Source organism: Elephas maximus, chromosome 8 (genome assembly GCF_024166365.1).
Source record: "Elephas maximus indicus isolate mEleMax1 chromosome 8, mEleMax1 primary haplotype, whole genome shotgun sequence".
Taxonomy (NCBI): domain Eukaryota; kingdom Metazoa; phylum Chordata; class Mammalia; order Proboscidea; family Elephantidae; genus Elephas; species Elephas maximus.
The window spans coordinates 41,014,654-41,029,837 of NC_064826.1; the positions used below are offsets into that span (position 1 = coordinate 41,014,654).

General features: G+C 37.3%; 2 protein-coding genes across 5 annotated transcripts; one reads left to right on the top strand and one right to left on the bottom strand.

Annotated features, from left to right (window-relative positions):
• Window positions 1–343: 343 nt before the first annotated feature.
• DNAJB9 (DnaJ heat shock protein family (Hsp40) member B9) lies at window positions 344–5,948 on the bottom strand. Of its 3 annotated transcripts, XM_049893401.1 has the most exons (4): window positions 5,704–5,948; window positions 4,509–4,604; window positions 3,807–4,033; window positions 344–2,867 (listed from the first exon to the last, which is right to left on the bottom strand). In XM_049893401.1, exons 3-4 carry the CDS (start codon window positions 4,021–4,023, stop codon window positions 2,416–2,418), a joined length of 669 nt encoding a protein of 222 aa, XP_049749358.1. In that variant the 5' UTR covers window positions 4,024–4,033; window positions 4,509–4,604; window positions 5,704–5,948; the 3' UTR covers window positions 344–2,415. The 3 variants fall into 3 exon arrangements, with proteins under 3 accessions (XP_049749358.1, XP_049749356.1, XP_049749355.1); XM_049893399.1 differs by lacking the exon at window positions 4,509–4,604 and having other exon boundaries at window positions 5,698–5,947; XM_049893398.1 differs by lacking the exon at window positions 4,509–4,604 and having other exon boundaries at window positions 345–2,867; window positions 5,704–5,946.
• A 163-nt stretch (window positions 5,949–6,111) lies between these two features.
• On the top strand, window positions 6,112–13,925 carry THAP5 (THAP domain containing 5). 2 transcript variants are annotated; one of them, XM_049893396.1, is made up of 3 exons: window positions 6,112–6,322; window positions 10,157–10,349; window positions 11,269–13,922. In XM_049893396.1, the coding sequence occupies exons 1-3, from the start codon at window positions 6,243–6,245 to the stop codon at window positions 12,181–12,183; spliced, it is 1,188 nt and encodes a 395-aa protein (XP_049749353.1). In that variant the 5' UTR covers window positions 6,112–6,242; the 3' UTR covers window positions 12,184–13,922. The 2 variants fall into 2 exon arrangements, with proteins under 2 accessions (XP_049749353.1, XP_049749354.1); XM_049893397.1 differs by having other exon boundaries at window positions 6,282–6,359; window positions 11,269–13,925.
• Window positions 13,926–15,184: the final 1,259 nt, after the last annotated feature.

The window sequence follows — 15,184 nt, forward strand, 5'->3', positions numbered from 1 at the left end:
GAAAATTCTTCATTTACCTTGGGCAACCCAAGTTCTCATGAAGCTTATCTCAGCCAATTGGGCCTAAAACTCTTAGCTCAAAGACTGCCTGTGAACAGCCATAAGATCAATAGAAGCTAATTACGCCATTCTGAAACACCATGACACCAATAACCAAAAGAATCACATGCCAACTACATTGCTCTATAGCAGTGAACTCAACATATTGAACCAAAAAAACTCAAAGCTTTGAGTTACAGAATTTAGCTCAACAAAGATTTAGTCAGGATAAACTATTTTCCCAGAAGCAATAAAGATTTTGAAAGACTTTGTATTCATTCGTGTAAGGAGTGTAGATTAAACTATTTTATTGGTCATTTCTTCAAGTATAGGTTTTCTATTTTCATTCTTTGTACAATCTATACAATCCATAAACAAGAAAAAATTAAGTTAAATTTTAAGTTATTGAGGAAACTTACGCTGCTTACTGGTTTAATTTCTAGTTTCTTCTATTTTAAACTACACACACACACACACACACACACCTCTATAGGTTACTTCAGTATCTTTCTTGATAGCCAAAGAGCTACAAGGGAGGTCAGAACACAGGAAATCAAAATAAACGTTCAGCATGGGGAAAACAAGGGAAGAGAGGCCTGGGGAAAAAAGGTACAGATGCTAAGAATATAAGAATACTATGCCCTTAAACTTAGCCTTGATTCCTCATTTTTTATTTGCTAGTCTACAATCTTCAGTCTAAAATTCAAGGTATAGCTATTTTCTTACTGTAAAACAAAAATAGGTATATTTTCCTGGAAATAATTATGATACCTAAATACAATAAAATTGTTTTTCTTCAGTTTTCAACTTAAAGATTAACAAATATGTTTCTGTTGGTTGCTACTGAGTCAATTCCAACTAATGGCAGCCCCATGTGTTACAAAGAACTGCTCCATAGTGTTTTCTTGTATGCAAAGTATCTGCTTTTTCCCAATCAGGCCTGAAGAAGGAACTGGTGCCAGAACACTTGGTCCTAGCAAGCAAATACACCAAAATTATATTTAACATGGTCTTCAAACTAACAAAACATGTGAGGGAAGGAGGATGGTAACAAAACAAGAGAAACTACCAAACGGCACATAAGGTCCTATCAGAGTTTTCAGGTCAGTCAAAAGTAATCCTAAAATATGGCCTATGATCCACATATACAGCCCAATTGTTTATATACCCTCTAAACCTCCAGAATTGCATAAGCTTTTAACAATAAATGACAACAGAGAATGTGAGGTTGTAAATATTATATTTCTTTCACTCACACACAATGCTGCATGAGACATTTACTAGTTTTAATATGTATCCATAGGATTAATACTCATGTGGAGTATAACATGGAAAAGTGCAGAACTAAAGAAGTCTATCAGAAAACAAAAGCGCACATTTCTTAGGATTTAAAAATATTGCACGTAATAAGGTTGCACAGAAATTACTGGCTGTTTTGCAAACTGAATGAGGTATTAGTCAATCTCTAGGTAAGGATGAGTGCAGAGGAACCACAAAACAAAACACACAGATCCACATTAAAATCTAGGCTGTCAACAACTAAGAAAGAAATATGAAAAGATGTGTAAAGTAGATATGATTTCAACACTACAAAATCATTAGCTAGGGGCCAAACACGTAACAATCTCTTGGTAGCATTCCTTAAGTTTTCAACTTTCTTTCAACCTAAATGACTACAAGCAATACATTCACTTCCTTCACTCCACTTCCACTGTAGGACACGGTTCTGTGGTAAATACCAAACCACACCTTAGCTTTTCTAAATTTAGATAAATTTCAATAGGAAAAAAATCAGGAAAAAAATTTTTTTAAATCACTCTGTAAAGTTAACAGATTTCTAAATCTTTCAGTGGCAATTATCCAAGATACTGTTGTCTTTTGCTGAATAATTCAACTATACAGTGTCATACACATTTAACAACCCAAGTCAAAGATGCTACAGAGCATGCAATTTTAAATTACTAAAAGTTTCACTGCAATAACCAGTCAACTTCACACAACTGAAATCTACAATAACTTTTAAATTTTAATCCTTAAATAGTACCTGGCAAACTCAATCTTTTCTTAGTAATAAAACTGGCCACATTAATGAGCCCAAGGGCAGAAAAATGAAAAAAAAGACCAAGCAGATTTATAATATCTTTTTCTTTTAAAAGAACTTTTACTAATCAGGGAAATTAATAATTGCTTATTTCTCTAACTAGCTGAATGCTACTGAACTGGTCAAAAACAATTTAAATATATTTAATAGCTATATCAAGTTGTTCAAAGTAAATGAAATCATGCACTTGTCAAAATGGTTCACAGAAAATTGTTTTGCATCAAAGATACTGAGGAAGAGTCGACCAGTTGGGTTTAGTGAGAACAGGAAGAGAACTACTGTCCCGAACAGTCAGTGTATGTAGTAACCATATTTCCTCTTCGTTGAGTGACAGTCCTGCAGTGCTTGCTAGATCCATGGAATCTATTTTCAGTCTGTACTGTGTGCCGATTGGTACTGTCAAAGCCACTAAAAGAGAACATCTTCTCCATGTCTTCAAACATGTCATCAAACAGTCCGCCTCCGAAAGAAAACTCCTGGAAATGATGCCTTTGTCTACTGGAACCATCCTGGCGCGTATGGAAGTGATTTTCAAAATGCTTCTTGGACCGAGTGTTTTGGTTTTGACCAAAAAAACTAAAGTCTTTAAATAAGTCATCAAAATTGAAGTTAAATGGTTGCTCAAAAGGACTTCCACTACCCCTTTGTCCTTTACCATTAGTAAAAGCGCTGTGACCAAGCGTATCATACTCTTTTCGCCTATTAGCATCTGAAAGGGTTTCATATGCTGAAAGAGATAAAAATAATAACTGAAGGTACTCAAAATCATACACAATTAAACCTCTTCAAATAAATGAATCCAATTCTAGATTCTAGGGAAAGATTTCACATCGCAAGCCAAAATTATACAAACATAAGACTAAAGTAAAAACGATTTACTTTGATTTGTTCACTCCTGTGTTATCAGCAGTTAGCACAATTCCTGCTCCTAGTAATACTCAATAAATATTTGTTAAGCGAATACTACCAATATTACAGATAAACATGCTGGCAACAACTGCAGTTTTTTACTCTTCATATTATTTGTGTAAAGCCATAACCTGTACTAAAAAACTAAACCGTCAAACATAAAAAATTAACAGAAATATAGGAGTTGTCACTTTACTAGCTGAAGTAAATGTTTAATTCCAACTCCCTACTCAGTTACCTTCACCAACCATTAACTGCTGAATGCTCAAGAGGTGCCACGTGTTTCAGAACTTAAGTCAAAATTTACTCCATACTTTTTCTTTAAAGACAAATATGGCTTTGAAATGTATATCAAATAGGAAGAAAAAACTCAAGGCATTTCACAGCCTGTTTTGATTTAATTTCCCTACTTAGTAAAATACTGTTTCATAAGTTTAGTTCTTAAGTGAGTTTTGGGTTCTCAAAATTCATTTTTGCATAGAACATGCAATTTTATAAATAATGAAAAAATGTAGTACATTTTCAATGTTTTTAGATTTGTATACCAATAAAATTATCTAGTAACATTCATCTTTTCAAGAATGAAAGTATCTGTTATAAGAAAATAGTCTCAGATAATCTCACTACATTTAAATGCAGCTCCTGCTCTGCTCCAATTTCCACAAAACCTTCAAATACATACACACTTTATTAGCTATCATTCTCCTGTACTAGTTAATACCCGTGAGACCTCAGAGACAATCATTCATTTACCTACCTTCTGCAATCTCTCTGAATTTTGCTTCAGCATCAGGGCTCTTATTCTTGTCAGGGTGGTACTTCACAGCCAACTTGTGAAAGGCCTTCTTGATTTGGCGTTCTGATGCTGATTTTGGCACACCTAAGATATCATAGTAACTTTTTGAGGCCAGAATCAATTCTGTTATCATTAAAATGCAGATTGCAAAGATGAAAACTGACTGGGGAGTGGCCATTTCTAATATCCTAAAAGATAAAAAGAAAAATTTTTTTACATCTTAAGATGTCTTAGTCTTAAGACTTTTATTTTAAGAAAACAAAAACCCAGTGAACCTTTAGAATACAAGGAATACTTAATGCAATATCAAAATATTAGACATATGAAATAGTGTTATCTATTAACATGTTATTTCATTATCAGTTTTATTACCCCCAATTTAGCTGTAACCCTGATGGCAACCAGCATTCAACCAAACTGAAAAAAAATTTTCTTGGCTTTGCCTGTCACGCTAACACTGTAGCCATAGTCAGAGTAGAGACAAAAATATTCAATAACTGAATTTTACCAATTAATATTAAAAACCCATCCTACGCAAGCACTGTAGAAATAGCGGAAAATCCAAATCATTCTTTAAAAGATCCCAATCTTATTTTCAAGAATTCATATTCCAAGGGGCTAAGAAAATGTATTTAACTTCACAAGAAAAAAAAAGTGAATTACCAAGGTAAATAGCCCGGTATGTCTAAGTTAATAACAATCTTCCCTCCCTAAGGCGGCACCAACTTCAGCTTGCAATTCAGAAAGGTGAACCAAAGACTGCAAACAGAATGTTAACAGCACAATACTAATACTGACAACAGAGTATAATAATTCTTTTAAAAAAACAAAAGTAAAAAACAAAATATTTAACCAAGAATCATGGGTAGATAAGTTTTGTTTAAAACACATAATTAAAGAGAATTCAAGGTTTCTGCTATGGGTGCCATAAAAATGAACTTTCATAGTTTGTATTTCAGATAAATTCTTATTTTCAAACTTTGCAGTATTTATCAAAGTATTTCTCTAACCTTAAAGTAGAATTCAACGACAATCCTCTGATAATACAGACTTAATGACTGGTGGTTCAAAACCAAGTGATTCCAGTTTTTTGTTTTTGAGTACTGTACCTCAGGAGCCCTTAATAACCTATGATGACACAGTAACAAAGCTGATGAAAAGACACTATGGTTTGTGGAAACTGCCTGCCTTCCTCTCCTGTGGCCTCTCCTCGGCGTAATTAGCAGGTGGATTACTTCTTTCCAGAGAACTACTCATAGTCACGAGTACCAAGGACCAAGCACAACGTTCTGGTTTAAAAAGAACACAAACGGAGCGTGTCCTGCGGACGCCGCATCCACTGAAGGCTGCTCCCTAGTCGAGGCCCGCGGGTCTAAGACCGACTGGGAGACGCCTTATTAGTGGCTTCATAAGCGTTACCCCACTGTTCCAAGTTCAACATCTAATCATTTCTAAGCAGACTGACTTTTGTATTTTACTGACTGCTCATCCCCGAGAAGAACCAGGCCAATAGCAGTTTGGGCCCTACTCCCCGCGCCGGTGGCCGGCCGGCTTGGACCGTCCAACCTTCACCCACTGGAGACGAGCACACGCGCAGCCGGTCCAGGCCCGGGCCCATCCCTGGGAGGAGCAGCCCGACACCCGAGAAAGCCAGCGGCACCCCCAAAACCCTAAACGCACTACTCTGGGGTTCGCCGTCTTCTTACTCTTACTCCTCCCGACATGAACACCACGAAGCCCGAAACCCTTAGGGCGACTGAGGCGGACGCCGAGGCCAAGCCTGCCCACAAAAACCGGTCAGGGCCTCGGGGACGCTCCCAAACCCCTCCCGCGACCCGGCCTCGTCGCTCACTCGCACCCTTCGGTTGCTACTGCTGTTACTCAGAGTCGAAGCGCCGGCGACGCTGACGATGGGTTCCGCGCAGCTGCTCGGTCCTGGGCCCTCACCCCGGCCACCGCGGCCTCCGGCAGCCGGCGCGCGCCCCCCTGCCGCTTGCACAGCGACCTGGCGCTCCTCCTCCTGCTGCCGCCGCCGCGTCCCCTCAACCCGCTTCCCACTGGCGGGCTGCCGTAGCTGATGCAGCCGCCTAAGTAGAAGACCTACACGAAACGCTTCCCCATTGGCTCCGCCTTCCCACCTGACCCTGAGGCTCTACGCGCACGTGGAAAACTGTTGTTGCCGCTCAGCCTGTGCGTCACTTCCGTCCCCAACCCCGAAAGATTGGCGCTGCGGCCCTCGGAGGCGGAAGTGAGTCGACGTTTGAGGAGTCATTCCCCTCGGCTGATCCCGGCGCAGGCGCAGTGGCTCGAGTGGCGTGAATCTGCGGCCCCGCCTCAGTAAAGAGGGCCGGGTTGCGCCCCTCCTTGGCCCAGGTTTCCCGGGGTGTCACCTGAGCGATGCCGCGCTATTGCGCAGCGATTTGCTGTAAGAACCGCCGGGGACGGAACAATAAAGACCGGAAGCTGAGCTTTTATCCGTAAGTCGTCTCTGGAGCAGTAACGTCAGTCCTGCCTGTAGGTCGCCGTCCTGCAGCGTTTGGGGCAGGGGCTTCAGTTCTCCTGTCTGCTCTGTAACTTAGTCCTCAGCTTATAGGCCATGGTCGGTCACGGCGTGGGGGGTGGGCGTGGAGTTCAGGGTATCTGAAAATGTTTTTTCTGAGCGAGGACGCTGGGCTGGTGGCGAGACACGGGACTTGTTTGGCGGTTGATACCCATTGGCGTCGACTGGATGCCTACTCATAGCGCCCCTATAGGACAGAGTAGAACTTCCCCATAGGGCTTCCAAGGCTGTAAATGTGTACGGAAGCAGGACAGCTTTCTCCCGTGGGTTCGGACTGCCCACATCTTGGTTAGTAGCTGAGCTAGCACTTTAACCACTGCGCCACCAGGGCTACTCTGGGTGTTGATACCGAATGTCTTGCCATCGAGTCGATTCTGACTGATAGTGACCCTATAGGACAGAGTAGAACTGCTCCATAGGGTTTCCAAGGAGTGGCTGGTGGATTCGAACTGCCAACTTTTTGTTTAGCAGCCGAACCTTTAACCACTGTACCACCAGGGTTTCCCAGGGTGTTAATAGCGCAGTTAAAACAGTACAGTTTTCGTGGTGTTCCCACGTTATTCAGAGCGCTTCCCTACCCACTTGACCTCATTTCATTGAAGGACATTAGCCATCACCTAAGTGACATGAATCGACTCAACAGCAATGGGTTTTGTTTGGTTTGAACTAACATCAGACTTGTAAAGGGCAAAGTGGGAAGGCGCAAAGTTAATTTGCAGCCCCTGTGAGTTAGGCGCATTTTGTTGCTAGTTGCCATGGAATCAGTTCCGACTCAGGGCGACCCCATGTGTGCAGAGTATAACTGCTCCATTGGGTTTTCAAGGCTGTTACCTTTTGGAAGCAGATCACCAGGCCTGTCTTCGAGGCACTTCTGGGTGGATATTATTTAATTACATTTTTCCCCTGAGGAAATAAGCTCAGAAAGATTAAGTAACTGTCCTTGAAAGCTTAACAGGAGAGTTAAGTGCCTTTCCGAATTACTAGTGCCAGGAAATATTTCTGGGAAACTATAGGAGTCCATATTTTTATTCAGAAGAACAGAGAGAGGTTTTAAAGCCAGACTTAGTGCGTTTAAATCCTGGCACCACAGCATCGTAGCACAGTGACTAGCCAAATTATTTGAGTGGTAGTTGCCTCAGATCTTTCCGGGAGGGTATTGTTGTTCTGTGTTGTGGAGCCTGTTCCAACTCCTAGCGAACCTATATGACAGAATAGAATTGCCTGTAGGATTTTCATGCTCAGAGTGTAAATTAAAGCAATAAAACAGCGGCTGGTACACATTAAATAATTAGTATATATAGAAGACATAAAAATGAATATATTCCAAGTATTATGTTTCCATATTTTCTGTATTTGGAAATAATTCATGTAGATCTAACTTGGTTGTCTTTTACTTTCTTTGAATCTTCACCACAGCTAATTTTCGAAGCCTGTTTTACTTTAGACCTGAAGCTCTCTGGCCACTGATGATTCAGTTGCTTTCCATTATCTTAGACAAAAGTAAGAGAAGTGATAACTCCAAGTCATTCACACTGCATGGCAATATTTCCAGGATTGTCTCCCTTGAAACCCTTCCACAAGATGCGAAAGAGATATTTGGGGCTTGGGGAGGGAACTCTTGATCAATTGATTGGAAAATGTTGCTATATTAATGGCTCTATCTCTGAGAAAGTTTGTAATAAAGGATGATTCGGTTGAACTTAATTCTGTATTTGAGCCCAGATTTATGATTTATTTGGCCCTGGATTTGGGTGAGAGGGCATAATCCCAGACTAAAAATTCTTTGACCGTCGTGAGCCTCGCAGTTAATGTTTTTAAGGAGGGATAAAAAAACGTAGTGCCAGATGAAGTCAACTATAAAGATTTTTTTCCCCTTCTAAGTGTGAAGTGAAGGTACAATTTTTAATTTTGGTAGGTTTTTGTTTCCATATGTAACTTACAAAATAAAAGTGAAAAATTACTTTTATTTTCCTAATAGCACCAAACTTGAAGAAATGAATTGGCTTATGTTAACCCTATTAAAAAAAAAAAAAACCCTATAGCAGTCTGTAATATAAATTTTTATGAATTTGGGGATTCCATAAATATTTACATATAATGTTCAGTTTATCTGATTCTATTTTTGGAATAAGTGAATCAAAATTACTAAACAAATTGGACCAACATAAAGATACTAAATTGTTCCAGAAATGTATTCCAGGAGATTTTTTTTTAGCAATTTTTCCATTAAGAAAGTAGTACAATCCAGTTACCAGTAAGGATATTCACAAAATGTATTCTTTGTTTGATAACTTAGCATATAGGTACAGTAAGTAGATGTAATTTGCAAACACTACCCTTGTAAATGAAATTACATAAAAAGATGTCATTGTAACAGGCATATTCCCATTTTAGATAATAATAGTAAAGGTGTGAAATTAACTATGGCTTTAGCAGTATTCAGAGCCTCTTAAAATTCATTTTGCCTTTGAATGACTTTTTCTGGTCATGCCTGTCATACTTATAACCTAAGTTGTTATGTGCAAGGTGAAAATTTTTTCCGGTGATGTATGAATATTGTGTCTGTGGTGAGAACTTCCAAAGATAGAACATCTGGTTTTTCCATATAAGGACTTCAAGGGAAAATACTTCCTACAAAATACTCAGACTCGTTTCCCATAATATCATATAAAACTATTAAAATTTAGAAAAGAATCATGCTATAACAAAGTTTAAACTAAATGGTTGGGATTGGTGGTAAGTGTAAAGCAGCCTCTTCTTGTATAAGAACCTATATTGCTACTATTTTTTAAAAATAGGAAATTATTATACAGTGTATGTCTTGAACTGTGTTACTGGAAAATCAAATGAAATATAGTCTACTGTCAATAATTTTTAATATAGTTAACCCAAACCTATTAAACCTATTAGACTGGTAGAAAAACTTTTCTATCAGATTAACTGCCATTAATCTGGTTTTGCTTGGAAAACACATGGTAATATGTTACGGCCAACTCTAAATCCAAGTAGTTGTCTGTACAGGGACAGTATATATAAAGGGCTATCTTGCCTTTCTCTATCTTTTCTACTTGATTTGTTTCGTATCATAAAATATGAGTCAGCTCTTTTTAACATGTTTGGTTTTCTTGCATTGGAATTTCTTTTAGTACTGTAGAGTTCCAATTGGTTATAGATGTCTGGAGTTACTGGACTAAATTCCATGTAAGTAGAATTGAGGCTAATACCAGTAAAGAGAATGGAATATTGGTAGTTTTGTAAGATTTAATTTTCTTTTTTATTGTCAGCAAAACCATTTGTTTAAATTAGGTCTCCTTATTTCAGATTTTGTTGCCTGTAAGAGAAAGGTGTTCACTATGTTTGACGCTCATACTTTCTGGAAATTCTTTTAATATATTTTTAAAAATTCATATAAACAGAAGTCTAAAGCTAAAAACCCTTGAATTATAGACAAGAAACCATTTGACATATATTACTATGAAATACATTTGAATAGAACTTTGTACTTTATTTGAAGCTCTTTCCTAGTTCTAGGCAAACTACACAAGAGAAAATAGAACTTAAATCCATGGAAAATATGAACAAAATTTATCATTTGTAGGAACACATTTTATCTTAGTCCTCTTAATGCAGAGAAAGTTGGCATGACGATTCGCTTACATAGTAGTGATGGTGACCTAGATATGTAGGTCTGGATTCTGGCAAAACTAAAAATGTAGCAAAGTTTTCCTTTTTTTTTATTTTTTAATTTCAGGTTTCCTCTGCATGACAAAGAAAGACTTGAAAAATGGCTAAAGAATATGAAACGAGATTCATGGGTTCCTAGTAAATACCAGTTCCTGTGTAGTGACCATTTTACTCCTGACTCTCTTGACATCAGATGGGGTATTCGATATTTGAAACAAACTGCAGTTCCAACAATATTTTCTGTACCTGAAGACAATCAGGTATTGTGGGCAGAGTGTGGGGGAGAGAAATTAATGTTGAGCAGGGTGGCAGATCGCCAGGCAGGTTATCAGCTAGAAGGGGTGAGAGGGAAAGATAACGGCTGAGAAAACAGGTACTTAGGGAAAACTAAAACTAATATGTGTTTTCAAAAGAGTAATTTTTTTTTTTTTTTTAATTTTAAACTGTCTTGAAGCATAGCTTAAAAGAAGTAATAAAAGATAACACATAAGTTAACAAGAGGAGATTTTTTCATGGTCATTTGAATGATCTGAAATTCTTCCCTCATGTATTGATTGTGCTTACCTGTTGCCACTGAGTTGTTCCTGACTTAGCAACCCTGTAGGATAGAGTAGAACTGCCCCATAGGGTCTTCAAGGTTGTAATCTTTATGGGAGCAACTGGTAGGTTCAAACCACTGACTTAGGTTAGCAGACAAGCGCTTTAACCACTGTGCCACCAGGGCTTTTTTGAATGTGCTTAGTGCTATATAAAAAACACTTTAAGGTATATTTGAGTTTTTATATACTTAGAGCTTTTTTTTTTTTCAAGTTAGGGTCGCTGTGAGTCGGAATCGACTCGACAGCACTAGGTTTTTTTGTTTTAAGCTTACTTGGCCAGTATACTGCTCAGTTATTAAATAATCAGCCCTGAGTAACATGACTTCTCGTGGAGCTCTGGTTAAGCTCTTGGCTGCTAACAGAAAGGTTGGCAGTTCGAACCCACCAGCCGCTTCGCTGGAGCAAGATGTCTGCTTTCATAAAGATTTCAGTCTTGGAAACCCTATGGAACAGTTCTACTCTGTCCTAGCAGGTTGCTGCGAGTCAGAATGGACTCGACGGCAGTGGGTTTGGGTTTGGAATTATTAAGGAAAACCTGGAAAGGGCACATTTTTTAGAATTTGAAAATACTATTTTCTAGGGAAAAGACCCTTCCAAAAGAAAGTCTCAGAAGACAAAATTAGAGGATAAAAATGAAGTATGCCTAAAAGCCAAGTCGGAAGAATCACTGGCATCAAATGAGCCAAAGAAAAATACAGTTAACACAGATGGGCTCCCCGAATGTGCAGAATTACTTGAGTCGTCTGGTTTGGTGAAGCTACCAGCTCCAAAAACAGGAAGTATACAAAATAATATACTAACTCTTAATCTCGTTAAACAAGGTATTGAAAAACCAGAATCTTCTTTGGAAATATCAGTTAACCAAGATACAGGTGTAGGTGGTTTTCACACATCTTTTGAGAATATAAATTCTACAACTATTACTTTGACAACTTCAGATTCTGAAGATATTCAGCACTGTTTGGAAACCCAAGAAGTGTTTGAGATAACTACCAATCATATTGCTAATCCAAATTTTATAAATAATTCTGTGGAAATTAAGTCGGCACAGGAAAATCCAGTCTTACTCAGCACAATTACTCAAACAGTCGAAGAATTAAATGCAGATAAGGAATCCATTATTGCCATTTTTGTACCCGCGGAAAATTCTAGACCAACAATTAATTCTTTTATACCTGCCCAACAAGAAACCGTGGAAATGGAGGACATAGACACTGAAGATTCCTTATCTAAAGATGTTGACTATGGAACAGAGGTTTTACAAATTGAACATTCTTACTGCAGACAAGACATAAACAAGGAACATCTTTGGCAGAAAGTTTCTAAGCTACATTCAAAGATAACTCTTCTTGAACTACAAGAGCAACAAACTCTAGGAAGATTGAAGTCTTTGGAAGCCCTGATAAGGCAGCTAAAACAGGAAAACTGGCTATCTGAAGAAAATGTCAAGATTATAGAAAACCATTTCACAACGTATGAAGTTACTATGCTATAAAGAGGTTTCAAAGCTATAACATTTATGTTTTTTGCAGCCAAACCAAATTATGTATAAAGTGAACTTTCCTGTATAAGTTTCTCATCTTGAACTATGAAAATGTTCTAATGTTATATACTGTTACACATTCTCTTGCTGTAATGCTCATTTTTAAGAAAAATCAGAATTGTTGATGAGAAAAACAGTTTTATTGTATGATTATTTCCTAAATTAAAGTGAAAATATAGTAAATAAATAATGTGAATAAGTCATTAAATGAGCAAACACTGTGATTTATGGTAAAAAGAGCCCAGAATAGAAGTCAGGCTCTGGAAACAGTCCTAGTTCTACCATTGACATGTACCTTAGGCACGTTACTTACCAAGCTTGAGCCTTAGTCCCTAATCTATAAAATAAGGGCATTTCCTAGACCGCTACTAGTATGTTTCTTTATAGCTCTTTCCCTTCCTGTAAGAGTGCTTTTAACAGAACAGGTTTTCTATATGACAGTCTATACTTCATAATACTAGAAGTTGGCTAGAACCTGGTGTTGCTAGGTTTTAGGATATCCTCAATATTTATTGAGTTCTGTGCTGTTTAACCTTTGGCTGTAGTTTTACACCTATAATATAAAAGATAATGTTCCTTTTGTAAATTTATTCCAGTTGAACTAAAATAGGGAATCACCCATTAGCCCAGTTCTTAGGAGAAGTACTTTAAGCTTTAAAGCATATGTATTTGAGTACCTTATATATGATTAACCATCTTGATAGATAATCATTTGAGCTTTTTAACATCCTATAATTATAAAGTTATATTTATAAATCAAAAAGATAAAAATAAGCTTAAGTATATTTTAGAAATCGTAGTCTATCTACTTAATGGGTACAGCTTTTTAAAGTATGTGCCTGTGTCATTTTTAAATTCCAGAACTACAGACTAATACTTAAAACTGTACATTGTCGCCTATGTATATTTTACTGAAATTTATAAGTAAGAAATTATAGATATGTGATGATGACCTTAGGGAGACAAGTAGGAAAGAGAAGTGATGATGCTGTAAATAAAAATACTGTTTAAATCCACAAGAACTTTTAAAAAATGAATATAAAAGCAGAGAGTGGTAATAACGCAAATGTGAAGAAATAGGCTACGTGTTCCCTGAAAACCGTCAGTCAATGTAATTAAATATATTACTAAAGGACAACTTACATGTCGGACATGATCCTATCGGCCTCATTTGTAAAGCAAAAGATACTATTTCTTCTCTTGTATGATGTATTTGAGAATTCTTTGAGGGAACATGTTTTTGAGCCTGGGAAATAGGAGGTGCTCGATAAATATTAGTTGACTCTGAACAGCAAATAGCATACTGATTGTTTTATAAATGCATGATCAGGTTTGGCCAGATTTCACTAACTTTTTTCAGCCTTATAAAATTAATTGGTATTATATGAATGTGTGTGTCAACTAGTTATAAAAAGTTGTCTAGAGGTGTAACTTTTATTGGGAAACTTTTATCTTTATTGGGTAACCATGAGAAAAAATTTAGTAGAATTTTTTCATTAATTATGTGCAGACATTTGGTAGAGTTAATACTGTATTATTTTTAAGTGTCATGCTGCATTTTGCTAATACTAATAAAATTAATTATACAGATGAAAATAAGAACCTTTTTAAATCACAATAATGACATATAGTTTGCACTCAGTTTTTAGCAGTGTACATCATAGTAATTTTCTGTTTGCTTAAAGATACAGTTTACTCAGGAAAAATTTATATGTTTAATTGTATTTCTTTAAACTTAATAAATTTTAAGTATTTAAGATATTTTCCTGTCTTGTCTTTGTTTGGTTCAGGATATTCTCAGCCTAACTCAGTTAACATCTGAATTATATTTGGGGTTCAGGCCAACAATATTTATCACTTGGACTATTTGGGAGCTTCCTAGCTTATAGTCTTAGTTCTGTAGTGCTGCTATAACAAATACCACAAGTGGATGGCTTAACAAAGAGAAATTTATTCTTTGAAGTCTAGGAGGCTAGAAGTCCAAATTCAGGGTTCCAGCTCCAGGGGAAGGCTTTGTCAGTTCTGGGGGAAGGTCCTTGTCAGGTCGAGGAGCTCAGCACAGGGACCCCTGGTCCGGAGGATGCACTATTCTCCTAGCTCTTGTTTCTTGGTAGTATGAGGTCCCCATGTCTCTCTGCTCATTTCTCTCTCTCATATCTCAAAAGAGATTGGCTTAAGACACGATGTAATCTTATAGATTGAGTCCTGCCTCATTAATATAACTGCCTCTAATACTGCATCATTAACATAGAGGTAGGATTTATAACACAGGAAAATCACATCAGATGACAAAATGGTGCACAGTCACACAATACTGGGAATCATGGCCTAGCCATATGGATAAACATTTTGGGGGGACACAATTCAATCCACAACACTGATCTTGCCTATATTTCCAGTCTTCCATCTCAGTATCATTCTGGGCCCTACTGTCAGCTTTTTACCTAAACTATAGATCTAACTAACCATGTCACCCACCCACCATGTAATCCCTTAGTCTAGAAATCTTTGATTACTCTCTACTTACAGAATGAAGTCAAATTTGTTGTTGTATATATGATCATCTCTGATTCTGTCATGTATTCTAGCCACACTGGACATTTTAGCGTTTCCCAAACATACCAAATAAGTCATCATACCTGCTTTTTTCCTAAAATCACCAGCATGCCAAGATTATATTTTGACTTTAAAGCCCAAAATGCCTCTTGGGCAGAATGTCATCTCTTCTTCCAGTTGGAATTGTTTCCTCTCTGCTCCTGTAGGACTTTGTTTTATAACACTATGAAAAAAAAAAAAAGCATTTACTTAATACTTTTTTGCAGCATGAAGATATCTATGACTATCTCTTCAACTAGATTGTTAGCTTTTGGAAAACAATTTTTTGTTCATTTTTGTATCTTTGACAATATTCTCTCAAAAAATATTTGGATGAATATTCTGGACTTGCTTATTT